Source organism: Zophobas morio, unplaced genomic scaffold (genome assembly GCF_036711695.1).
Source record: "Zophobas morio isolate AGI-343-1 ecotype UQ-CSIRO unplaced genomic scaffold, CSIRO_AGI_Zmor_V1 ptg000012l, whole genome shotgun sequence".
In the NCBI taxonomy this organism is placed as follows: domain Eukaryota; kingdom Metazoa; phylum Arthropoda; class Insecta; order Coleoptera; family Tenebrionidae; genus Zophobas; species Zophobas morio.
The window spans coordinates 21,451,487-21,479,251 of NW_026972117.1; the positions used below are offsets into that span (position 1 = coordinate 21,451,487).

General features: G+C 33.1%; 2 protein-coding genes and 1 long non-coding RNA gene across 7 annotated transcripts in view; 2 read left to right on the forward strand and 1 right to left on the reverse strand.

The window, feature by feature from the left end:
* LOC135128017 (uncharacterized) overlaps positions 1 to 27,765 on the reverse strand; it is a 174,915-nt gene that overhangs the window by 127,346 nt on the left and 19,804 nt on the right. For 2 of the 3 annotated variants that reach the window (XM_064054806.1, XM_064054803.1), the window contains exon 1: positions 26,749 to 27,065. The exons of the other annotated variant lie outside the window; for it this stretch is intronic. The gene's annotated coding sequence lies outside the window, so the exon portion shown is untranslated. Of the gene's footprint in view, positions 1 to 26,748; positions 27,066 to 27,765 lie in introns of those variants that run through there. 3 annotated transcript variants of the gene reach the window in all.
* LOC135128000 (uncharacterized) lies at positions 14,989 to 19,537 on the forward strand. 3 transcript variants are annotated; one of them, XR_010280314.1, is made up of 4 exons: positions 14,989 to 15,361; positions 16,716 to 17,477; positions 17,622 to 19,058; positions 19,326 to 19,537. It is a non-coding gene; the product is annotated as an uncharacterized LOC135128000 (long non-coding RNA). The 3 variants fall into 3 exon arrangements; XR_010280315.1 differs by having other exon boundaries at positions 14,992 to 15,361; positions 17,622 to 18,535; positions 18,590 to 19,537; XR_010280313.1 differs by having other exon boundaries at positions 14,996 to 15,361; positions 17,622 to 19,537.
* Positions 15,578 to 16,576, forward strand: LOC135127755 (uncharacterized). Its single transcript, XM_064054347.1, has 4 exons — positions 15,578 to 15,846; positions 15,907 to 16,032; positions 16,092 to 16,227; positions 16,335 to 16,576. Exons 2-4 carry the CDS (start codon positions 15,988 to 15,990, stop codon positions 16,574 to 16,576), a joined length of 423 nt encoding a protein of 140 aa, XP_063910417.1. The 5' UTR covers positions 15,578 to 15,846; positions 15,907 to 15,987.

Below are 27,765 nucleotides of genomic sequence, written 5' to 3' on the forward strand. Positions count from 1 at the left end.
AAAAAATACGACGAACGCTTTTTTTAACAGCTTACGTTCTATTAGTTCCCATTCCCACTTTATAAGAAAACATATAATTCACCCCGCCCACCCACCCGGCCTCTATTTCAATGATTCATTTGATTTACTGCGAATGAAAGGTGGATCTCAATTGAAGAGAGATAAAATCGTTAGAATGAGAACACCATGCGTGGGCGGGACTAGTACCTGCTAAGATAAAATTGATTTTGGTAAATAACATACCCTCTAAGAAAAAAAAGGGTGGGTGGGCGGGGTTAAAACTTGCTAATCTAGGACTGAACAGAGTGGTCACTGGAGCGAAGAAGGGGCTGCTTGCTCATAAAACTAGAAAAAAGCTAAATTTAGCCCTGCCCACCTCCTTTCTCCATTTCACTGACTTACTTTATTTAGTGTAAAATGGAGATTGAAAATTTTTCTGGGAAAATGGGGTGGTTTTACAATTTTTGATTTAATTAATAAAATAAATTGACTCAATTATTATTTTTTTATGCACCCTGTATAATCTCTAAAAAATGTTAATGCTCATCATACTTTGCATATTTAAGATACGATTTATTCAGTTACATTTTTTAGGGGGAATGAACAAATATATGATATTTCAAAGCAATCGGTTTTGTAATTCCTGATTAAATCAATAAAATAAATTCACGCATTCATTAATTTTTTTAGTCATCCTATATAAGCAAATAAAAAAATATGAATGGAATGATAAATCACATGTACCAACTCACCATATTTTGTACATTTTAGATATAATTTATTCGGCAAAATTTTGAAGTGACGTCATCAATTTTTTGGAGGAGATAAGCAAATATATTTTTATTAAACATTTATAATGCTTGTCAGAACTTTAAAACATCTGCAAGATTTCAAAGCATTCGGTTTTGCAGATTCAAAACTAAATTGCAAAATATTGTTTTAGAACTTTGATTTTTTTCCCAAAAATCTAGGTAAAAACTCAATACGGAGTCATAAACTGCGTGCGTAGGACTATGTTATTTTATACAATTTAAAACCCATTTACTATGTACAATTTTGAAGTGACGTCATTACTTTATTGGTGAGGATGGTTAGACAAAGTCTGTTTAGCGTTTTGCCATCTACATGATATTCATAATGTTAATACAAAGTTTAACAAGAATCGGATCTATCTAATATAAATCTGGGTGGCAAACAGACCGACAGACAGACACACAGACAGACGGAAACGGGAGACCTATTTTTTCGTACTCTAGGGGTCATGAAAGGTCGAGAAAACGTAAAAATAGAAAGTCGGCCGACAGACTTGATTACAATTATTTCACTTACGCTCGGGAATTATAAAATCAAAATTGTATAATAGCATTTAGCAATTTAACTTTGAAACTGCAAAATCGAAACTCTAAATCATTAATGAAAACGTCATCCCAAAATTTTGCCGACAAATCCTACCTAAAATATACAAAATATTATCAGTTTATACGTGTGGTCAATGCCTTCATATTTTTTAGAATTACTTATACAAAGTGTCAACAACGGCTCACCCGTTTTTCCCGATAATTTAACCATACAGTACTATTATTAGTAGTATTTCACAGCACCTAACCAGATTGATATACGTCTCCTTGATAAAATATTGATGAAGTCTTCACAAAATTTTGTTATGGAAAAACTAACTCACTTGAGATATACACATAGCATGCTTCTTTACCTGTGCTTTAAAAGTTCACACTAATATGTGTTTTAACTTATTATGCATGGGTTACTATAAAAATAAATTTAGCAAAATAATTTTTTTTAATTTTCGGTAAAAAATAACAGGAATCATTTCAAAGTCTTTTGGTACCGAGTACTACCACATATATTTGTTTGTTTTAAATTCAATAATAATTTATTACTAATAAAATGCAAACTTACAATGAAACAAGCATCACTTCTACATTTTATGTCCATATGAAGCCTTTTACTTCTTGAAATACACGGAAACCATTATTTAACCATTAAAATCATTAATAGTTTAATAGCTAATTTGTTTATTTTCTCAAAAATTGTCATGTACCGTATGTGGTCATGGTACTCATGGTAACAACAAATCAGAAGAAATAGCGTTTTTTTCTCTTGAATAACTGAAAAGAAGTGATTTCGACTAACTAAATTTTATTAATGTGTCTTTAAATGATAAAATATAATTTTTTATAAAAACAAAAGAAACAGATTTAAGAACGAATGCTGATGCAGTTTTTGTTTTGTTTTTGCTTTTTTTCCTTCATTCCACAAAATATAGCTTTCAAATACATAACTATGTTGTTTTTTCAAAAATTCCGAAGCACCATTAATAGTACTAATCATTTAATATTAACTTGACTACTCATTTCTAGAACACATCGTCAAAATATTTAAAGAATTCTAGTTTTCATTCATAAAATTATTGTAAGATGCTTTTTTTTCGCATTGACACAGATTTTTCCTCGTTAATTAAGTAGTCCCCAAATCTCATTTTCTATGTATTTTATAGGAAGAAATAAAAATACAAGAGCAGTAATTAAATGTTTCTCACAACTAGCAAGAATAAAACTTAATTGCTCATATTAAAGACTGCACTCTTTCATAATACTAATAATTCTTCCTGTCTTATAGTAATATTTCTCAACATTAACTGGCAGTTCATAAGCGATCGATCATTGGTACACTTTCAGTATTCCCAGTTTTCTGTAATTTCATAAACTTTACACTCTTCACGTCCGTGCCATTTTTCTTGCCTGCTTCTTATTGCTTAACCTTGTACCTTTCTCTTTCATACTGTCTCCTAATTACGGCCCTGTAAAACGTGTGCATCATATATCCAGTCGATTATCTCCGACACTAAACAGCATGGGAGGCGCACAAGGAGACATAATCTTCAATGGAAGTATGCAATAAAGTTATTTAATGATGTTAACATTGTAAACAACTGGGATAATTAATTTCGAATCGAATAAAAGAGATACAGCGGCGCGGCGGTCTCCCTTTTTCTTTCTTTCAACGTACTTTTTCTCCGACGTTCGATAAATATCTCTTTCATTGTTGCAGTTTATAACAAGCCGAAACTGTTAAAATTGATGGCTAGAAACGTTATTATGACGTGTTTCAGAGAAAAGTAATTTAAATGCAACTGTAACGTGGATTTTTTCAGTTATAATAATAACAACACCCGATCGAGAATGTGAAGATGAGCCGCATACGATCGCCTCCAATAAAATACGTGATCACGAACGAAAATGATAAGAATAATATGAAGGTCACGCTTTAAACTAATAATAATAATCTTGGAGGCAATGCTTCACCGAACCAGTGGTCACAACGAAATGCAACTCTTGACTACTAACAAATTAATCTTGCGATATTGCGTGAAGCTGAGAATCAAAAACGAGCGAAAAATACAAAAATTGACGGTGTTTAACGCGGCGTAAAGGTGCCCTTAGCCATTTCGTGATGCTGAGAGGGTTGTAAAATAAACAATGTCAGAAATTACACGGTGGGATGCTTTCTCTCGCAGTAGGTTGGCATAATATGTTAATATATCTTGCAGTGTTGAGATGGAATGAGTCTCTTGTTAGGTAATTGTGATGGGAAATTTTACCAGAGAATGCCATAAACAATACGCTCTAATCGGCGGATCTATATTTGAACTTTGATGAAATGTTTTTCCTGATTAACATTTAATCACTGATTACGTTCTACATAATGCAAACTAGACCGCAACGGGAAACACTAAGTTCGTGACTGCACACTTACACGAAAACAACAGAAATTAATATCGACAAGGGTTAACTCGAATATCATATCAATAAGAAATGAAAGGAACATCGGTAAGGCAAATTTTTCTTATGTAGGTTAGTTTGCGTCCTAATTTTGCTTCCGCTTTCGCTTGTTTTCCTTATAACACAGCAGAAGTATAATATCCCAAAATATTATTTTAATAGCTGTCACGTATTTTCCCTATTACCCTAAACTTTATAATTATAACTGAAAAATATATTTAATAATCTGTGCTTGTGGAAAAAAGATCTACATAACTTCGAACTTACATGTGTTTACGTAACACAAGCTTACTCGTTAAAGATGAAGAATAAATTAATAACCACAAATTTCCACATAAACATTATTCACCTAAAGATTCTTTCGCTTTGTACAATTGACTATAAACACGATGGTGACATTATTGCCAAACATCAACATTAATAAAGGTTCGCTGACTTCATAGGTTTACCGAAAAAAAAAGTTTATGGATACCATCACTTAAATGAAAAAAATTTTCTTTACCCAAGAAATTCGTTCTGCATTAGTCAGATTTGCCACGGAAATAATATCCTTCAGTAGCACCCGAATTAGTCGCTCCACAGATGTTTTGCCAGTACACATTGTATATGTTTTCATGTTGTGGTAAGTTTCCTTTACACGGAATGAGCAATAGGAATGTAAGGTTGTGAATTTCCGCTGGGAAGAATGACTGACTATCTTTAGACTCCACTGTGACCAACTCATAAACAATCACCAATCAGATGGATAATATTATTTTTATTTTATAAGTATCAAACGTAAAGGATTTAAATAAAAATCAGTAAAAATAATCACACTTATTTGAAAATACAGAAGATTGAAATTTAGAACAATTAATTATTGCAGAAATAAACCTAAAAAAAATAGACCCTAGTTTTTTAGCATCAACTTTTTTTCAAACAGAATAGTGTATGTGTTCCAACTGCCTTAAATGTAATATTTTTTCAACGGTGTACCACGTGATAAGTAACTAATTTACAAGATACAAACCCTTGCGGGTAATGTGGCAAATGACTAGTGCAAAAATGCACCTGAACCTCACGTCGGAGCCACTAAACTTCAGGTAGCTAACTAATAGTTAGTAACTATACGGTACAAAAAAAGGGTTAATTTTCCTTCAAATTCACACCTATCAGGCGGCGTTCATACAAGACATTAGATATAAAATGCCAAGATCATCGCATTACAAATTCATCATTAATTCAGCCGTAGTTACTTAAACTGCATTCTAATTCACACTAATAAATGCAGCAAGGACGCGAACCAATGGGCGACTTAAGTGACCCTCGCGAATCCAATGTGGTTTAATGTTGGAAGAAATGCTAGAATGACAACAACCCAGTTTATCAGTTCAATTCTAGAACCTCATATATTTGAAAAAATATTGAAATTCTGTAAACGCCATTGTTTTTAACTTGAAGAGAGAATCTTAATCTGGTGCATTGAAAATATGATGCAAACCTATATTTTTATAAATTGCAACATATTAATTTTTTAACGAATTCTAGTATACCGTTAAATTGCGATTGCAGTGACATAGACACTTTGATATTTATTTCATTTTCAGTTGATAAAAAATAAAATTTATAAATATAAAAAAAACGAAAGGTGAGTGAAATAAACAACTACCACTATTTAACGATCTCTCCCGTTGAATGATTCCCCCTTCAAGATAAAAACAACGGCGTTTCAATATCTCTATCTGTTCTGATGAGAGACACTCGGTATAATTTAGAATCTATGGTGGTTAGGTCGCAAATGTTTTCAAACAAATTCGTATCAAGTATTACAGCAATAAAAAAAAATAAAAAAGCTTTCTATAGATATGGGTGTACATATTTTAATTAATACGCTCACAACACATTGTACCACATCCTTTTTGAAGAAAGAATTAAAGTCATTTCTGGAAAAAACAAACGTGATCTAACAATCAAAGTATATTGGACTTACATGGTTTTTTGTGCAAATTTACCATTTAAGTCGTTAAAATTTCGATTACATAAAGTTTATAATTACAACTCACTTAGCACTGTTAAAAAAAAAAAAAAACTAGAAAAAATATATTTTCTCAAAATTTGACTTTCTTGAAAAAGCAAAAATTTCGATAACAAAAGTTATTATAAATAAGCAAAACCACAATTAATCTTCTTCTACAAAAAATGGCCAAGATTTGTTGTCGTTAATTACAAACTGACGAACATTTTCCCGAAACATTTATTTTTAATTTTTAAAAATTGGAAATTGAACAATTTTGACACTTATTTTTTTAAACAAACACAATGAAACCATAAATGACGAAAAAACAACTTAAACTTAAAAAAGTGAACTTGAAGGAGTTTCCAAAAATTTTCTTCATGTTTTGAGTTCAATAAAATTAAAATTTGCAAAATTAACAATATTTTTGAAACGTGAGCGAAGTAAAATAAATTCTACATGAAAATTTGAACACCTTTTATAATAAAATCAATCCAAACTTTTATAGCAACAATTCCTAGAAAATCGAAAAGAACAAAGTAGTCAAAATTTCGATTATATAAAATTTAATACTGAAAAGAAATTAATTTAAACATTTTTGTGTTATTTCATGACTACAACTCAGCACCATTTAATAAAAAAAAAAAACAAACTAGAAATAATATACTTCCTCCAAATTTGATTTTGTGTAAAATAACCTTATCGTCAATTTTTGAGACTAAAAAATAAAACTTTTAATAAAAAAGTCATTATAAACAAGAAAAGCCAGAATTAATCTTCTTCAACAAAAATTGGTCAATATTTGACAACATTACTTACAAACTAACGAACATTTTCCCGAAACATTTATTTTTAATTAAAAAAAAATGGAAATTGAGAAATTTTGAAATTTTTATTTTTAAATTAAATTACGCAGCGAACGAATACAAAGAAACTTGAAGGAGTTCCCAACAAATGTCTTTCATGTTTCGAGATCAAAAGAATTAAAATTTGACAAATGAACAATATTTTTGGAAACAAGAGCGAAGTAAAGCAAATTCTACATGAAAATTTCATATGAAAATCAATGGAAAAGTTTATAGCGTCAATTCCTAGAAACTGAAAAAGAACAAAGTAGTCAAAATTTCGATTACATAAAGTTTTATACTGCAAAAGAAATGAGTTAATTTAAACATATTTGCTTCATTTTATGAAACAAAAACCTAGAAATAATAAGTCTACTTCCTCCATATTGAGATTGAGATTAAAAAATAAAAAATTTTGATAATAAAAGTTATTATTAAAAAAGAAAACCACAATTAATCTTTACAAACTTTTAGTTTTTTAAATTCATATGACATTAAAGTGGAGCATGTAGATTGAACTAAAAAATTAGTCCAACATTATTAAGACAGAACTACCTTCGTCGCTTAAATACAATTTTTTGAAAAAATGTACAATTGGATGTTTCAAAATTTTATTTATTTTATGATAACCCCTGTATGTAAACTACTACTATATATTGATAATACCAGTCACAGTGTAAAAGAGCACAAGTTCGACAATCCGCCAGTTAACCAACTCGCCCACAAGGTATTTGATCCATGGGCGAAATGGTGGCTACATGAATGTCATGAAACATGTCAAAAATATTGCACAAATAAATCAAAGCGGATTCATAAACCACAAGTATATTGTTTTATAAACTTTAGATAACTTTTACTACGGAAAATAACGAGGGGACGTCATAAAATTACTGATGGTTAGGTAAACTTTGGTTAGCGTTGTACCATCTCCACGATATTTTTAAATTACATAAAATTTTACAACAGACGGTCCGTGATTTCGAGGATTATCTGTATAATAACAATCGACACAGACAGACGACAGACAGACTTATTTTTTCGTAATGTAAGGGAAGTAGAGACAAGAGCGATATCATTCACTTCGCAGATTTTATTGTCAATTAATTTTTCCAAATTTCAAATTTCAACCTTTTCAGATAACAGAGATACTCGAATGGAACAAGAAACTGGGGCACACTGTCTATTACTAAAGTAATTGTACCAAACTCTGAAATAAATTAGAGGATCAATAATAATAAATAGACCTATAATGCTCCAACCGGATGGGTATGAAAAATGGGCTACATCCACCTGTTTCCCACGAAATACTACCATTTCAGTTGAAACTTCCACAATAATTAATTTAATTTACCTTAATTACATACACCTGACCTATAAACATCCCCTTAACACTATCTAATCAAGTAATATCTCACTGATCCAGGTTTTGTTTGACTGATTTACCAGTCAAACAAAAAAAGATTCTTTTAAATCACGTTAAAATGCAGAGACACTCTAACATGTTTAATTCAGTGTTAAGGCTCTTACGTGAATACAGAAAATCTTTCCTCAGGACGTGATGTTTAAACAAAACTGACAAGAACAAGATTTTTAACTCTAAGGAACAAAATATTGTAAGTACTAACACTGATACCTTATGATAAAAAAAAGTCATCTGGTGCGCCATGAAATTTATTTTTAAAATTATATTGGTATTGCAGCTATTCGACAATTACTTGACTGTGACAAGGAATACGTTAGTATTGCCAGTATAATTTTTTACATTAAAGTTCAATGGTTTCTAAACAAAACAAATAGTGATTAAATTCAACTCCTCCATTTTATCGATTAGAACATTCCTTGACTTATCGGTTTTTGTAATTGAAACCAAAGGAAAACTACTATCTTGAGTTAACTATTCGATATCTATTTTTAGTCAGACTGGTCTAGTATCAGCGCATATAAAAAGTTTCGTAATCAAAAAAAATTTGAAACTGTCAAATTGACAATATTACCGTAGGCAACACAAAGACGACATTTGTCAAGGAAGAATAAACAAAATACTAGATAAATTTAAATTAAACTTAAATAAAATGAGCACTTATCTCATATTATTCATCGTAATTATTATATACCGGTTATGCGCAAGTAATCGACGAATCCTCACCGAGGTAATCACCTTATACATAATAAAAAACGATGAAATCAGTTTCTATCTTTCAATGCCCTCGAAACATCCCAACTTAAAATTGGTCCTTCGAGTCGGATGAACGAACCTACAAAAATTTGATCCATTCTAGCCTGATGGGAAAAGGTAGTAAAATCAGTAAGTAGTGATACTGTGTCTAGACCCATTGTATCATCAGTACACACCAGAACCACAGCTTTATTTCAGACCAGATCCAGGACTTCGAATATGGGTATCGAGAGATCAGCAAACTCATGGTTCAGAAGTTAACGTTATCACTTATTATCTTATTAAGTGATCCATTTGAAAACAACATATTATCGAAGATACGCCCTCATCATCCTATACAATCCTAGTTTCCACGTTGTAGAAAAAATATTGTTTATCACGAGGTGCAAGTGTCTTTGTCGCTCTAAAGAGATTGTCGCGCTCTGCTTCACGTCGCGTGTCAACTTTCTGTTTCGAACGCCAAAGGATCAGTTTACGCCCTCGTTGTACATACAAATAACCATTGATTCTAATTTCGTTTTACCAATTTTTTCTCATGTTACAAAAAACACGGCACTGATGTCGCTCAAAGTGGCGGTTGAGTTTACTGATTGGAGGTACAGAGAACGCTGGTTGAAAGTTGAAGATTTTACAATTTTAATACAATTTCTCTTGCACGAAAACGAAGAGCTAAACAGAAGGAATTCTGTGCGTGTACTGATATCTGTTATTGTACCATTAATATTACACAAACATGACATGACATAAGTTTCAGATTTTACCAAAAGACGACTGGAGAATGGTGACTCAACTTTAGGTAACTTACGTTACAATCTTTACTCACAAATATGACTGTTGACATTCGAGGTATAAGCTGAGGTTCCTAACTCAACAACTGTGAAGTGATGAAACAAATTTGATTATATTCTAGGTTGAGTTTAGTGTTTCTGCGGACTTGTTAACTTATTAGAGAAAAGGGTTTTAATAACATTTGAGTAGTTCTTTCTAAGAAACCAACGCCCTTCAGCTGGAAAAGCGTTGTTCATTATTCCCAGTTCTGTTGAAACTAGTTAATTAAGATTGTCTAGAATTAGAAACGTGGTTATTGTCCTTCATTCAAATCCACTGCACCATATAACATAATTATTTTTAGACATGCTCGTAAAATATGATACAATTTTTTTTCTCTAGGTGCATACCAAAACCGAATTGTTTAAATTAAAAAATCCGGAATCGTCTAAGAATCCATTGTGTAGCTCTAATTACACGTTAATGACAGATTTATATGGAAAAATAATAACAAGGAAACGACCAATTACGTGATGCATGACGAATAACAACACATTACAACATAATCTTGTTATAAAAATTGCAATTTTCTTCTCTTGCATGTACAAACAATAAGCCGAAAAATTCGTTATGTCATAGTTCGGAAATTTTCAAAGATCTTAATGGGAACAATTAACGTAATTAGTGGAAATTAGCGCTAAAGCTACGAACACTGTCATCGGACGAGTGCTAACTCAAGCAAATGAATTTTCATTAAGGCTCACTTTGCAATTAAAGGCAAAAACGTTCGCAAAACAGATAAACCAAGATGTTATTTAAACAAGACCATAAACTTCTAAACGATAATTTCAAGACTTCGCAGAAACTGGCTACGATTACACCGTTATGTAATTGTCCTGTTTTCTGTAAAAATTTTCGTGATTAATATGCGGCTTCGCATTTGGATTTTAGGTCAGCATTCAAGTTTTTGCGTAGTGTGAGGGGATTAGTGGTAAATTGGAAAAATAACCCACGGTGCGAGCAAATGCAATGCAATGTATCATGCGAAACGTCTGGAATTAATTATTATTAAAATGAGATAATCTACGAGACATAAATAACTCGAGCAATTAAACTTGACACACAAAATATATTAATGCTTCTGCCACTGGTGAAACGCTGTGTACACAAGTAATACTCGATATTATGGAAGGACGATGACTTGCCTTGTTTAGGTATGCCTAGAATTTTATTTAGTTCAGCGTACGATCAACAATACCTGTTCATCCCCCAGCCCAGGTAATTTTTAACCGTCCCTCCAAAGGACAGGTGTGAAATTCCTTTGTTAACGTAAACGTGAGAATTCCAGAGGTTTTTCCTTCCCAACACCGACAACTCAACTCTTATCGTTTCACGGGAAAATATTGTTGAGTAGTCTTCGTGGTTAAAAACTGATTCACTGCATAAATCTAGAAAAATCTGCGTCTTCTATCTAAGTGACAAAACCTCATAGCGAGACAAATTTTCTCCCAACGTTCTAGCAGAAACTTGTCGTTTTTGTCACCAATAAAACTCCTTTGTACGTGTGATGAACATACAGTAAAACCGCTGTCATTGTCCGGTCACGTCACCCCAAGCAACGAAAGTTTCCAATCACTGATTTACACCTTTTCAAAATTTAATTTGATGAATTAACTCACGCTGACATTTACACTCGAATTACCTAATCTATTTGACCATCGACCTTTTCAGCAACACTTTGAAAACATGGATTGCTAATAATAGAAGCCACAGGTATTTTCCTGTCGGTCGAGGGAATTTTCCCCGTGTTATTCTAGACAACCCGCTGGCAAGTTCTAATATAAAGATCCACAATAAAAACCTTAGTTCGGATTTATTTTTCTCGGGATGTCGCAGAGGACGTGCGCCTGTCATGTACTGAACTAATTAAAGAACTTCCGGAAAAGTTCGCAGTGTTAAGAAGTTGGACGCTTTTGTCGTGCGAACTGATCAGAGTTGCTGAGACCGCCAGAAATTGATATTTTATTGAATCAAAATTGTGGTGGAAGACGAATTACATTTATTATGCTGCTACACGTTTTGTGAAAAATTACAAAGGGTTTGGATGCTATTTATTTTCTTTGAGTGGTGGCGGCACTTAGTGTCCAATTAAAAGTTTCGGTATAGCAGTTTCCTAATTGGAAGCCACAAAAATTAACTGATACAGACACAAATTGGATGAAGAAAAATTTTCCAAGCTGCAGGTGTAACCGTTAATAAAACAAGTGTCCAACAAAATGTCTGCCAATGTGACAAACGACCAGTGTCACCTGAGTGCCATGCTGTTAAATAAATATGGGGCCACGGGTTTTCCAAAAAAAAGAAAGGACCGGACTGTGAATTAAACTCATTTATTTTTTAAGCGCTCGGCTGGCAAAAAACACCGCTTCATTTATTTAAAAGCAACGTACGAGTAAATTGCCTAAAATAAAAGCAGAGTACGTTGAGTTTTTTTGGAAGGCAAAAAATAAAAATCTGTGAGTTATTTACACCCTGAGAATTTCCTTCGCTTCTGAAGCACACCTAATGCAATTTGTAGATCAATATTTTCGTCAACATTATATTATATTAATCTAAGAAAGAAACAACAATATCTGTCTAAATATCAAACAAAAACATATTTATATTTGACATGTTTAAATTAATATACTCAAGCAAGCACATCTGACTGTTTCTGTCTCGTTCGCTCGTCTTCCCAACCCGAGTTTACCCGAATTAGCATTTCATTACAAAACCTGACCGATCAGAATTATTCACTGCCCAGAAGAAAAAAAATGCTTTCAAATTTTAAATATTATTTATTCTCTCGCACCAAATATATAGGTATATGAAATACAAAAAGTGACTTACATACACAATCACTGAATCACTCCGAACAACAATTATTACTAAAATTAGTGAAAATAAATTATTGACTCCCACCACTAGTCCCCAGAGACGTGGGGCCCAATCGAACGAAGTACCACTATTAATCACTTACAAAATCTATCAGATGAATTTGGTGTCCAACTTAAAGCAAAAATATTTTCAGTAAAATCTAGAACTGCATCTGACTATTGTAGTTACTAATTTCGATAGATTTGGACGATATCGATTCATATAGAAAACAATTTAAATAATATTTCGATTATCCATCTATTAACAGGTAATTTCGCATATAAATAATTCAATGAAGGCCGCTGAGTATGCGTAAATTTAAAGAAAACACTTTTTCGTACCGTAGACGGTTAATCTCTCTTACGCGAGGTTCAGTTGCATCATTGCCGTACGCAACGACCTTGTATCCAAACTGTGGAGCGATGCACAGCTGATTATTTGCCCCGATTCGCTCGATTCTCAGACCGAGTTTACCCGACCGAATGTTTCATCCCAAAGTCTGGCGCATCATTGCTCACGAGGAAGCCAGAACTTCCGAAAGGTCACAAGTTTTTACAACGAAAATGAATTTGGTGGCTTTTCCAAAAAAAAAAACAGTTTGAAATTCTCCCTCTGATCATTGTTTCACAATACCTTTATCTTAAAAAAATTGTCCATGTTTGGAAGACATTTTGAATTTGACTTTTTTCTCTTAATTCACTTTCATTTTTACTTCCCAAACATAAGCGAAAGAAATGTTGCAATCGAGTCCATCGGGTGATTTGCCACTTTCATATTTTTTCGACGTTTCAAGACTCTCTAGAGTACAAAAAAGTGGTCTCCCGTTTCACTCTGCCTGTCTGTCGTCTATGCCAATTTTAATTAGACATATGATCTCCGAAACTACTGGACGGATTGTTATCAAATTTTATATGTCTTATGGATATCGTGTAGATGATAAATTGCTACCCAAACTTTTATAATCATCCTCGCACGAATGTGTTGACGTCACCTCAAAATTAGGCGTAGTAAATGGGTTTTAAGTTTTATAAAATAACATATTCTTACGTGTGTATAGTGTTGACTTTGTACCAAAGACATCCAGATCTTTTAAAAAAAAATCAAAATTGTATAATATTTTGGAATTCAATTTTTGAAACTGAAAAACCGAATGCTTTGAAATCTTGCAGACGTTTTAAACTTAGCGTGGTTAATTTTTAATCACAATATATCTGTTTATCCCCCAAAAATTAATTGATTAAATCAGGAACAGTTTAATTCATTTTCCCAAAAATTTGGCAATACAGTACTGTTATTTATTATTAGTATTACACTGCACCTAAATTTATTATTGGAACTCTTTACCTTTGCTTTAAGTTATAGGGGTTATTATTAAAGAAAATAAATTCCCAAAATTAAATCTTATAATTTTTCGAAAAAGCTGTCAGAGGGAAGTTCTGTATTAAGAACTTTTGACCAATTTTTTGAGTAATAATTATAGCTACAATAATATAGAAACAATCAAGACATGATCGAAAAAAACTTCTCTAATAGGATGTGCAATTTATTTTTAAAATAATTATGTTGAAATTTTTTTTGTTGTTGTTGACATGCCAACATCATTATTTTAAAAAATAAATTGCACACCCTACTACAAGAGTTTTTTTACGATCATATATTTTCCTTTTGATGAATTGTCTATGTCGCTACAGACTTTTGTGGTACCTTTTCAATTTTCACTCTTAGATTAACAGATTATTTACACAGATCTGACTCAAAAAGAAGAGTTTTAGGATTCTCTAAGACATGCAAACGACCTACTTGTGTCGGATGACTAACCAAATTTAGCCTCTAAATATACAGGGTGTCTATTAAACAGACGACAAAAATTTAGAGAGTTACTCTTTGCGTTATTTTAAGGATTTTTTGAAAGACGCTTCATTTCGAAAGAACAAGGCGACAAAAGTTTTTCGAAAACAAAAACATTTTATGAATTCATGAAAAAATCCGTAAAAATAACGTAAACTGTTTGTTAAATTTCTATATTTTCATATTAAATGTAAAGATCCTTAATCTCCTCATGGCCTGCCGAACTTTTTTAAAACTTCCAGGTTGTTTCTTATTTCATTATATACCTCTATATCTGAGTCGTGTACACTTATGTTTTCAAATTAAAAATCCAAGTCTCTTATATACCGTACTTTTACTTTACTTTTATCACACAGTATCTTCGAAGCAACGCGTCTTTCCGAAAATCATCCAAGGTCAAAAATCTTAAAATAATCTAAGGAATAACCCCCTGATCGTTTGCCGTATTTTTAACAAACACCCCGTATATACATAACTTTTTATAATTCGTACTTTGTTTCGTTTTTGTCATATATTTGACAGTGAGAATCTAGTCAATTTTAACTACATATTAACATACAACAGAGCCTAACACTGTGCTCAGTTTACTGCTGAAGTTTTGATAATTAAGGGTCTCATTTGAACGGGATTCCATTTAGGGCCGGTTGCATAAACGCAAATCAAATCTCCAATCAACTGATTGTCATCAAATATTTAATTATCATCAACTTTGATTGGGTTGCTGAAACAATAATTAAGCCTTTGTTAACTGATTATCATCAAGTCGCTATTTGATAGCGCGCACCAACCGGCAACGCAGCATAAAATGGCATTTGCGTGATATTTTGAGGTTATGTTAAAAATTTACGTTTTGATTCGTTGTTTTGTGGTGAATTGGTGCGGCCTTCGTCGGTGTTTTTGAGGTGTGTTATCTCTTAAAAACATTCAAGATGAGCAGCTCCAGTTCAAAAGCACCTAAGAGATCGAAAAATTTCACCGGGCACGAGAAAAGCGAATTAACCCAAATAATTCAAAGGTAAGTTTTTAGGTAGGTATGTTAAAAAACACCGAAGTTTCTAGTAAAAGTGGTTAACAGCGGTTAGTTAATAGCAAATGAGTTTGATTATTATTAAACAGTTAGCAAACAGTGTCTTGCATTCATTTTTTATACTGAAAAGTCTTTGAAGTTATTTTTATAATGGATCTCAAACAATGAGGTTTCCCGATCCCATTTATACATATATTCCTTTATTAAACCTCTTCCACTTTTATTAATAAAGCTACGAAAACTCCGTTCTCCCGTACCTGGTCCTATCCCGTTTCATCTATTATAGATATGCCCATATAATAGAAAACAAGAAGACCGACGCCGTTTCCGTCAAACAAAAACTGAATTGTTGGGAGGAAATAAAAACCGAATTTAACGCAGTCACTACAGAGGGACCTAGGGATGTTCAGTCGCTCAAGACTTTTTACCAGAATACCAAGAGAAGTTTGAAAAAGGAACGGGCTGAAAAGAATGTAAAATACAAATGGAATGTACAATATTTTAGTATTTACAACACAATTAATAATTTCTAGAAAGAAACATATATTTCAATCCTGGAAAATAAGCTGGACAACAGAGGTGAGGGAACCTCCCAGGACACAGGTGAACCAGAAATGGAAATTACGGAAGCTTTACAGGTCCTGGAAACAATAGAAAAGGTATGGGTTACCATATTGTAGGTATATCTAGAGTATAGATGACACTCGAAATATTACAGAAAAAGACAAAAAAAACAGGAGGTGGAAGTTACAGCCCCATTTTGCCAACAGGAGCTGACGCAATTTTGGGAGAGTTGTTGGCGGATCAACTCCAGCCGTTAGAAAACAGTTTTGATGATGGGGCACAATATTTTGGTTTGTATACTGGAACAAATGGTCATGCATCTTTTTAATATGATCTTTTATGATATTGAGATTGATTTAAAAAAAATCATTTAGTTTTACAACAGATTTTTTTCCAGGAAACGTTAACAACAGCGAACCCCAAAATCCTTCCTCCTCCATTCCAATCCGCCGAAAAAAATTCCGAGTTCCAAAGAGAAGCGGTTCAAATATTAAACAGAAAATTTACGAACGAAAATTATTTTTGGTCAATTTAGAAATTCGTCAGAAGCAAAGACTTTTTCAGAAGGATTTAAAATTAAAAAATTTACAAATTAGGAAGGCAGAATTAGAATTAGAAAAACTTGTTAATAGTAATTAATCAATAGATAGGGTGTTTTTAGTTTTAATTTTAGTTTAAATATAAATTCTTAGAATCAATACTTATTAAACTTCTTCATTAAACTTTCAGAAAATACCGTATTTACAAGATTAGTTTTCATCGTAAATTTGTTTTCCAGGTCGCCATGATATTTTCATCATCATCCAGGCGCGGAATAAAGTCTCAGGCGCTCGACCCAGTGCTGCCGCGTCGACAAATATATTTTCCTTTTGGACTATATCAACATAATATAACATTTCAAGATAACTGTGGTTGAAAAATTAAAAAGGACACCGAGTATTATTATTTGAAGTAATATAGTACTGCAAAAGTAGTATTATTATCAGCTGTGAATACTCCTTACGCGACGCACTGGTGATGGACCACATCAAAGAGTCCCCACTGCTCGCCGTAAAACACACCTTACTTCAACTGGGGGACTGCAGCAGTAAGATATAATTCCGCGCACTCACCATCATCAAATGCAGATCATCATATTGGTTACTATCGACAATGTTGGAAATCGCCAGTTTAAAACTCAATAGCACCTTTCAATTGTGTTTCTGATAACTTTGTGATGTTTCCTCAGCTCGATTTCTAGAGTTAACGAAAGATGTGAGAAGGTATCTCTTGCAGGTGTAACCACTATCTCCAAGAAGATATCCTGTTTTAATTCATCATGGACAGATCCTGGCCAACGGACTAGCATGTGGCGAAATATTTGCGTCACATCTTGAGATTATGTTAAATATTTGTGATCGTTAATGGTGGAAGTTAAAGTTTGTTGTTGTTCTTGGGCTATTGTTCCTCTGAAAATTGTTCACGATGGATAGTACCAAAGTTATGGAAAGGTCGAAAAATTTCACAGCCCATCAAAAAACTCAGTACAAATAATTCTGAGGTAAGTTTTTAAGTACGTTTAAAAACACATAAGTTACTAGTAAAATTGGTTAGACCGCGTTATCAAAGCATAAATTTCACTTTTATCAACGGAAAATCTTTTCTCTCGTGCCTGCCTGTTCTTATCCGGTTTCCTCTTTTGTAGATATGCCCATATATTAGAAAACAGATGCAGTTTCTGTACAAGAAGAGAATGTTGCTGAGAGATCATGTAAGACGAATTCAATGTTACCATCATTGAGGGGCCTAGGGATGTTCAGACTATCAAAATTCGACACAAAACTTAAAAAAGGAAAGGGCTGAAAAAATTAAGTTACAAGCTGGATCTACAATATTTTTATACAATGTGGTTATTAATTTTTAGAAGGAAGCGTTTATTTCTATTAAAACAGACAACAGGGATGAAGGTATGAGTGCAGACGTGGGTGATGGTGAGCTGGAAATGACAAATAAATATAATAGATGAAGATTTGATTTTTTACAAAAAAAAGGTGAAAAAAAACAGATACAGCACAATACTTCGGTTTGTATACTAGGACAAATCGTCATGCATACATGATCTTATAAATCTGACCTCTCATAACGAGATATATTTTCAATAACTTTACTTGTTTTTAACGCATTTTTTTTCCAGGAAATCCTGAACCTCATAGCCCTGCCTCCTCCATTCCGAACGAGAAAAATAAAATCCCCCTTTCCAAGAAAAACAGTGTAATAAAAAATAAAAAATATACAAATGAAAATAATTTTTAGTGAATTTGCAAAATAAACACAAACAAAAACTTTCAAAAAGGCTTACAATTAAAATATTTGCAGATTAAAAAAGTAGAAATCGAATTGGAAAATTCAAATTCAATAATTGGAAATCGAAGAGTTTTTTTTTAGTTTTATAATAATCATTATTAAACATTTTTGTTAAACTCTTTCTGCAAATATAGTATTTACAAGGTGAGTTCTCATAGCAAAATTTCCTTCCATGGGGTCACCACCTATGACTTCATCGTCTTCCTCAATTTCAAGGTGATCTTCTGGCCAGTCATCTTTAAAAATAATTGCCAGGTTATGCAAAATTGCACAGGCGACGATTGCCATCATATTAGTTTTCATTTTTAGTCGCAATCCCATAGACAAAGCTGGAAAGCGACGTTTCAAAACTCCAAAACACCTTTCAACTGTGTTTCTGGTCGCTTTGTGGGAAGCATTATATGCTTCCTCAGCCCTGTTTCTTGGATTAATGAAGGGCGTCAAAAGATATCTTTTGCATGCGTAGCCACTGTCTCCAAGAAGATATCCAGCGCCATACATGCCTCGTTCTAATTCAGGAGGTAACGGACAGTCATTAAAAATGGTGGAATCGTGGACAGATCCTGGCCAGCGAGCTATGATATGTCGTATTTGAAGCTCCGCGTCACAAACTACTTGGACATTGAGCGAAAAAAAACCTTTTCGGCATCTATAAGTTTCAGCCAAGTGTCCACCTGGCGATTGGATTGGTATATGCGTACCGTCTATTGCCCCTATGACACACGGAAAACCCCGGATTTCGAAGAATTTTCTATGTATTGTTGGTATTTCCTGCAAGGTAGGCATTTTCAACACGTCGCCCTTCAATCGCAGTATTTCCTTGGAGACCTTGTAGATTATTCTTGAAATTGTTGATTTATGTACCAAAACAGAGTCCCCAATTAATTGTTGAAACGCTCCTGTTGCATAGAATCTGAGACAAATCAAGAGTTGTTCTCTACTGTTTAGAGCCTTGTTACGGTTTGTCAAGGGATCTAACCGGTCTCCAATCTGATTTAAAATTTCCACCACGCTATTTTTTGAAAACCGATACCTTTGCTTAAAGTCGATATCGTCGTACCTATCGAAAGGGTCGGACCTGTCTCGAAAAATTCGAGGTCTTCTAGGAACAGGAACATCGGAATCGTCAGAGGAACTGGAGGACGTTAACGTTAAGGACACGGACATTTTGAGGTAAACTACAATTTACAGCTGTTACAACAAAAAGTATATTTCACATGTATTTAAAATTACCTGAATAAAATTTAATTGAACCTTTTTTGTATTTATTTTCGGTTTTTAGGAGTCGAATTGCTGTAAAACCGCCAGCTGTCAAACTTTAATTACTGCTTTTCGGATAATTAACTAATCGTTAATCAAAATGCGTTTTGATGCTAATCAAGTCCTTGATTGGCGTTTATGCAACGGATGATTGGTGATTTCTGTATTTGACGTATGGATTTGATTGTCATCAAAAAATTTGATGAACATCAACTGATTGGCGTTTGAGCAACGCATTATGTGACTTGATGATTGTTAACTGGATTTAACAATAATCAAATTTTTGATTTGCGTTTATGCAACCGGCCCTTAATATAACGGAACTCAGTTTGATCAAGATTTGCAACTAATTTGACATCCACTTCAGTTTTACTTGTGACAAGTGTTAGCAGTGCAGCCATTTGTAACATGTGTAAAGTGGCTGATTAATAATAAATTATTCCAATTATAAGATACTATTTTAGCAATTAATAGCAAAATAATTACAACGATTACAACAAATTCTGCAATTTTTGTTGGTTTCTAAAAATTACACTTCTTCGTAATAAATTCCCGATGTTTCAAAAGAATTCTTGTAAATTCAAAAAGAATTACGATTACGTTAAATAAAGAGAAGATTGTAAAAATAATTAAATTAAAACGTATGATCCGATTACGTAACGAACAGTTTCTCTTAAAATAGAATTTTACATATTTTTGTTTGCATCCATAAAAATGGAATAAACTGTGTAACACGAGTCCTTTTCTAAATTGTAACAAATTAATTAACAAATTGGATTATTTAACGAAAATCATAAATATATTCATTTTGTTATAAAATATATAAAAGCTGATTTGTTAAAAAAAAACAGTAAAAAAAAATAAGCGTTTACAACATTTTTTCAGAGATATTAAAAATACATTATTAAAATTTAGCGCAAGAGAACTTCATCCGGCTCACAACAACATAATAACTTTCAGCGCCAGTTTCAGATGTGTCGCGTGAATTCTTATAAAATATTTAGCGTAATAGCGCCAGTTATCCATCCAGTTTTACTACTTTTCCCTGCCGATAAATTGTTGCAATATTTTATATTGTGCTGGAAACCGGACACTATATCTCTGACACAAAAATTCCTCCGAGAAATAATAACCTTTTTTAAAATTCTGCATAGAATTGATCTCAATTCTAGATCGTACACGCAAGATTTTTTCATTATTGCGTGTAAGTGAGATGTGATGAAATGTACACCGCTTCAAAACCTGTATGATCAAGCTGAAAAAATATTGTGGCCGATACATAAAGCGTATCTTTTCAAGTTTGTTTTTTCGTCCATTCACACCGAAAGCCTCGCGTTATTGTGCTTTTTCTGCTTCGGATTAAAATTTGTTCCACAAAATTCACCGCGCTTTTTGAAAAATCCGCCGAAATTAAAATCTTTTATTAAAAGAAAAGTGGAGTCATCTTGGTGAAATTATCTTTTTCACACATAACAGCAGGCGCCATCGAATCTTAAAGCCACTAATTGCTAAAGCATAGGTAGCTAATCCTAGTGTCAGCCGAATCAATTTCCTCACTCCGTGTAAGCACCGAGATTGGCTCATCACACTCGTGGGAAAAAATTAAATGCTTTTAGTAATTCTGCGAATAGTCAAACATGTTAATTGTATTGTTGCTCTTACTTTACAATTATTTCTTTTGCAATTCGTCAAGAGTAGGTTATGGCATGATTGGGCAATTGTGTCGAGAGTCGTATTTACGCACTCGCCAACCTAAGCAAAAAATGAAAACTGGAAACGAATCCAAGTAGTTTCTCATTCCGACATAGACTATTGCAAAAATTCAGGCTTCAGACATTTTTTAGACGCGGCACAATGTAAATCTGAAAAAACTAGACAAAGACGGATCGATAGGAGTACTTACTACTCATGTCACATTTTATATTAAAACATACTCCTGACAATTCCTCTCAAAAACTTGTCAGTTTATAGATAAATGGGGGCTCTGCAATCACTTTTACATCACCAACAAGTTAACAAAACACCACGAAACAGAAAAATTGTCAGGTTGAAAGTGGTCGACTCATGGTTTACGTTTTTTCAAATTAGTGTTAGCAAAACTAGATTACCATAAATAAATAGAAAGCATGTTTTTGCCAAAACACATTTGTTTCCGAGCAATAGCTAAGCGAAGTAACCACTGTAACTGGGTGATTGTGACGAACGTACAATTTTATTTTCAGTAACTCACACCAGGGACCTTTCGAAAAAACTTTCCTAAAGTGCTAGATGCCCCCTTAACCATTAAATACTCAGATCAAATTAACTCTCTCTGACGTATAAAAAAGAAGAAAAATGTAGTAGAAAACTGATGTAAATTCTAAACGATTAGGTTGTGAACATGAGAAAAAGTATCACACAGCCTGTTAAAAAAAACTACTACCTAAACGATGCAGATTACAAGATAATCTAAAACTAAAAAATTCTACGATGAATATCGCATCATGGCAGACCTGTTTAGTTATAGCTTTACAAGCGATCTTTAACAACTAAATTCGGTTTGAATTAAAAAACATGTTCCAAGCGTGTAACCTTTGGACACTGATATCTTTAATTGACTGTATTGGCTATTACCAACCAACGTGCTTTCGGAAACTGGACAAATTTATTTCATAATTGCCAATGCTCTTATCTATATCGATACTCATAGTCATAATCACCGAAACTGCAGAACAGCGAATTATTTTGACATTATTAATAAATTTACCTATTCATCCCTTTCAAAAAATTGATGACAGTTGAAATATATTTTAATTATACAAATTCAGACGTTCTAAGAAAAATAAATTTAAACCATCAAATTTTACGGTGGACCTTGACTGCGGACAAACTCCATAGGTGCCCTTAAGTTTGCCTTGAAATTACAAACGGGACAAGGGTTTAGTACAAAACAGAGACGTACTTATTGACCAAGGAATCTGCAGCATCTACTCGGATTTAAAATCGATTTTGTCGATGATTGTATTTAATATTTAAATAACGAACATAAATATCACATGTCTATCTTTTTCCTATTTAGAGATTTTTTTCAATCTCATTTTGCAAATCACACCACCAAAAAATAAAATACGAAAGTGGGCGACAGTTCGAGGGTCATTTATCGCTATTTACGATTTTTTGGTGATGTGGAGTCTACAGCGGCTTGGGCAACATTTCAATAAACTAGGGTCTAAGCGGTCGGAAATGCAGCAGCATCTGTTCCTAACAAACTTATCGCAATCCCGTTGTGCTGAATCTAGCACTGGACTCAGTAAATTACCACCCTTTAGCAGACAAAACCGTCTAATTTATGATATCGAACAAAAAGCCCTCCGTTCATAAATATTAAATTTAAGTTTTTGAGGTGTGTTACAAGTTATTATAATATTATTATTCGCTATATTGTGGGATATTACCTTGAAAATACAATTGTTACAATATTAATAATTATTTAAAACAATGGATATTATCGCAGCACAGTTTAAAAATAAGTTCTGGACTTAATCAGATTTCCCAACTTTTCATGTTTTAAATACTTAATACTTTTCAAAAAGGAGTAGAGTTCGGAAAATCGTGAACACTGACTTTCTGTTTCCAAAAATATTTATTAGAAGCCCTCAATGAACTGCTTAGAATAATAATGGTAGGGATGATTTACAACGGTTGCCTGCTTTTGGGTTACCTTGTCCCAAAGGATCAAGGGTTTTCCGAACCGGAGGTCTTTGACCATTAAAGATTACAATATCAACAGTGAACCTAACGATGTTTATGGAAGAGATTTATGGAAAAATTATAATATACTCCTAATTATATATTATCGCAGCACAGTTTAAAAATAAGTTCTGGACTTAATCAGATTTCCCAACTTTTCATGTTTTAAATACTTAATACTTTTGAAAAAGGAGTAGAGTTCGGAAAATCGTGAACACTGACTTTCTGTTTCCAAAAATATTTATTGGGAGCCCTCAATGAACTGCTTAGGATAATAACAGTAGGGATGATTTACAACGGTTGTCTGCTTTTGGGTTGCTTGTCCCAAAGGATCAAGGGTTTTCCGAACCGGAGGTCTTTGACCATTAAAGATTACAATAACAACAGTGAATCTAACGGTGTTTATGGAAGAGATTTATAGAAAAATTCCCGATCCTTTCTATTTTTAAAAATCTCTTACAATTATACAATTTCAAGTGATCTTTCGCTGTGAAAAATAAACTGAATTAATTTTACCTATGTTTTGTTTGTTCTAAAAATATCTTAAACAGAAGGCATTTTATAGCTTGTCTGCTTCATAGAACCTTTGTTCCTTTCAGGTAAGCAACCGCAGACAAGGTCAGGGCTGTAAATTACCCTTACCTTAATCCCAAGCGATTTACTGAGGGTTTCCAATAACCATTTTTGAAAACGGAGAGTCAGGTGTCCATTTTCCCGAACTCTACTAAACCTAAAATATACCGAACATCTGTCGGACACGACATCGTTTTCTTTTTACACTTACAAAAAATGTAAATACAATAATATACTTATTAAATTTGTAAATATGTACTTATTTTCACTGTTTTCAGGGGTGGAACACAGGCCCGAGGACTTAATACTTTTACCGCACTTCTAAGTTAGTCTATGATTTACATGTCGATATGGCTGAATTCAACAGGTCACAGAAGTTATGAAAACGGACATCAACAACAAAAAAATATGGATAAATCATCCCAAAAATATGCCTAAGAAGTTTGTTTTAAATCTCTAGAACACACGTTTCACCCACCATTCCATATTTTCAAGAAGAATTTAGAGCTATTATTGCAGCGTTTCCTGTATATTCTCCGTCTATTACAGTTATCAGAAAATGTGTTCTTGAAAGTATAAAATAAATATGAAGTGTTTATCAATTTATTTTATTATTTTCTGGAACCTATTACGTTTCAGTTTAGTGACTTATGAACGTTGTATCATTTTTATCACTAAATATAAGTATAACAAAACAAAAATACCCACCCAGAGTTTTAGACTTGTCAAAGGATCACTGGATTTCACTTTAAAATAGCTCCTAAAATAATCTTGTTGGATTAAGTTTTATTTTAATAATGTTCAAAATATACTAGAAGGCTCAGAAAACGGTAACACCCACATCATCACAAGAGTCTAAATATACCGCTCTCTTAAATTATAACTTTGGAATATAAATTTTTAGCAATGATTTTACTCACTTAATAAACCTTACAGTCTGCAAGGGGTAACTTGTTTTTTTTAAATAGCACTCGTAGTCAAAAGTTCCATTTTTAAATAGTGCATTTTTTCTGAATTCTAAATTGTCAAATCAAAATACTGAAAATCGGAAAATCGTTTTTCGCGAACAGTAGCTAACCTTGACAATACTATCACCTGCCACAGTCTTGGCGTAGGACACTTTATCCAAAAATTATACTAGTACTCAATCATTGTAAAAATTATAGAACTGAGAGTACATAAACTGAAACAAAGGTGCCAACGTAAATTGATTTAAATCTGTTTCCAAATAATTTACAAAATATTCCAGAAATAACAATATCCCGATTTATTGATTGTAAATAGTAAATACATTGTTATGAACACTTTTTGAAAAATTAAAAAAAAATACATTATTGAACAAAGATCAAATTAACATTTAAAAAACAATAATTTTACAATAAATGTTCGAAATGTTTTCCATTTACTTCCTGGCAATAGTGAATACGTTGTATGTACAAAGTTTTCAAATAAATCTGTTCCAATATTAGGAGGAAAAAAGTCAAGTAGGACTAAATCAGGTGACCTAACTGGCCAGTCAACTGCTCCCTTTCGTCCTATCCACTTCCAGAAAAAGTTTCAATTACAGAAAATGGAGCTTGAGTATTTTTAAGTATAGCCCAAATTTCAAGAAGATCCAATTAACCGTTCCCGAGATATTCAACTGCTTCCATACTTTTTAGCAACCTTGTATAATAAAACAAAAACACCCATCCAGAGTTTTAGACTTGTCAAAGGATCAATCGATTTCACTTTAAAATAACTTCTAAAATAATCTTGTTGGATTAAGTTTTATTTTAATAATGTTCAAAATATGCTCTAAAGCTCACAAAGCGGTAGTAACACCCACATCATCACAAGGGTCTAAATATACCGCTCCCTTAAATTATAAATTTGGAATATAAACTTTTAGAACTGGTTTTATTCACTTTCTAAACCTTACAGAGTCTTTAAAACATTGTTATTTAATTTTTTACTTGAAATTAACACGATTTTGGTTACAGTTATGTCCAAACTTTTCGGAGCTTTATAATGTTTATAGGAGACCTAATCATAATCCTCCAGGTTTTTCCTTCCGTGATATTTTATAGAACTAAAAATTTTAGAAAAAGAAGGCTTTAAATAATGCAATATTCCTTCTTGAGGATAGTTTAAAAGATGTATGACACTGTACGTGTGCAATATTCCAGGAATCGAATCAATCAACTATTGTCGATATGTCTTCAAACAGAAATACGTAAGACGGAAAATTAAAAGTATGGTGGTAACTTACGTTCTAATTTCTTTTACAAAACATGTTAAAAAAGTAACTTTATTATATCAACATTTGCTTGGCAAAATGCAACAATTTCTTTTAACATTGTCAGTACAATACCAACGTAATTTTTCTGAAGTGTCTTGTTTCAAATGAAAAATATTAAATGAAGCAATTTGTAAGGATGTTTTATACAAGCAACGAAAAACGAAATTCATATGACAATGAAACTGTAGGATTATTATCATTCCTACGACCAACAAAAAATTGTGTCTATATCTCGTTGACACAATTTACTAAATTATTCGTAGCACTGGTTTAAACTGTAACTAAATTAACAATAAAAATATAATAATGAATTCTGATTTTGCGACATTAAAAAATTCTTAATGTAAACAAATTTTCAGTGACATTAAAGTTGTTCCTGGAAACTGCATACCCCTTTCCTCAAAAAATTAATTTCCCCCGCGACTAAAAAAGATGACAAATCAAACTGAAAGCTCGAATTATTCATAAGCCATCGATACATCAAAGACCGCCAGCAAAGAAACACAAACACAGCAAAAACACGTAAAGAAAAGTGAATTATGCACCGCTGTTTCTGACGCTTGAACTAGTGCCAATATTTACAGTCTGTTAAAAAATCAATTAATTCCTCCCATTAACCACTCACGTTTTACTGGGGGTGTTCCGTCCTCTCCATGCTTCCTCTTTTTATCACTCACTATGCAAACCCACCCCTCGAGTCGGGGGTTGTCGACGCCACACAGCGAAACCGTTCTCGGCACAAATATTCTTGCACTCGAAGAAAAGTGTGACGGAACGTGTCCGGAGGGTTGATGTGGTTCACACTGGCACGAATCACATCGGACAAGTGTGAAGTGTGCTTTCGGTGCGGCGCGCTGCGCGGCCAAAGCAGAACTGTGTCGGTCCACACGAGCAAGAAGCCGCAAAGTGGATTGAGTTGGGGCCACCTGAAACACGCTTGCCCCAAGAGTAGCTGCTGCCGGCCGAATCAATCGCTCTTCAGATGCACTTTTTGGGAAAATTGCAGGTGCACGGTGCACGAGGTCGCGGCGGAGGGGCGCGCGAACGAGAGAAAACGCTGGACGTGGAGAAGTGGCGGGTTTTTTCGTTTTGTTGAATGGTAGTGAGTGGAAGAAAATGTTACGTCACATGTTTTGGCGCAAAAATCTAAACTGGTCTGAGCGCTGAGATATTTAAACCGAATTTACCTTGCCCCTAACGTACAGTCAGTTAAACAAATTAAACTCTATAAAATTTGTGTTTTATGACAAGTCCCACGGGAGTCTGCTATGACCCTTGTAATGACCTCGTAACCTGTTAGTAGAGACAAATTTAATATATTACTTTTGATGCACACAGTGTAATGACAATAATAATTGACCTGCCTAAATTTTTAATTGAATTCGAATGTCTGAAATCTTTTGTAAAGTATAAACTAGATTTTAAAACATGTTTTGTTTTTATTTTGTACTTTTCGCTTTTCGCACAGTTCATGTTACCATACTAAATTACATCTTTTAGATTCTTCCTTACTTGTCCAGTCCCTCTTCTACATACCTTGCAGTATCACATTTTCCTATCCTTTTGCTAGACATGCCGTACTTTTTCAGACACTAAGTACTCGCACATTTTATCACATTTGATATCATTTAATTCCACGTTT

Bases quoted from the DNA above. Each gene is read 5' to 3' on its own strand.
- LOC135127755 (XM_064054347.1), top strand. From the start codon at position 15,988: ATGGAAATTACGGAAGCTTTACAGGTCCTGGAAACAATAGAAAAG. The intron at 16,033-16,091 runs GTATGGGTTACC...GAAATATTACAG, and splicing joins TCCTGGAAACAATAGAAAAG to AAAAAGACAAAAAAAACAGG. The intron at 16,228-16,334 runs GTTTGTATACTG...ATTTTTTTCCAG, and splicing joins TGATGGGGCACAATATTTTG to GAAACGTTAACAACAGCGAA.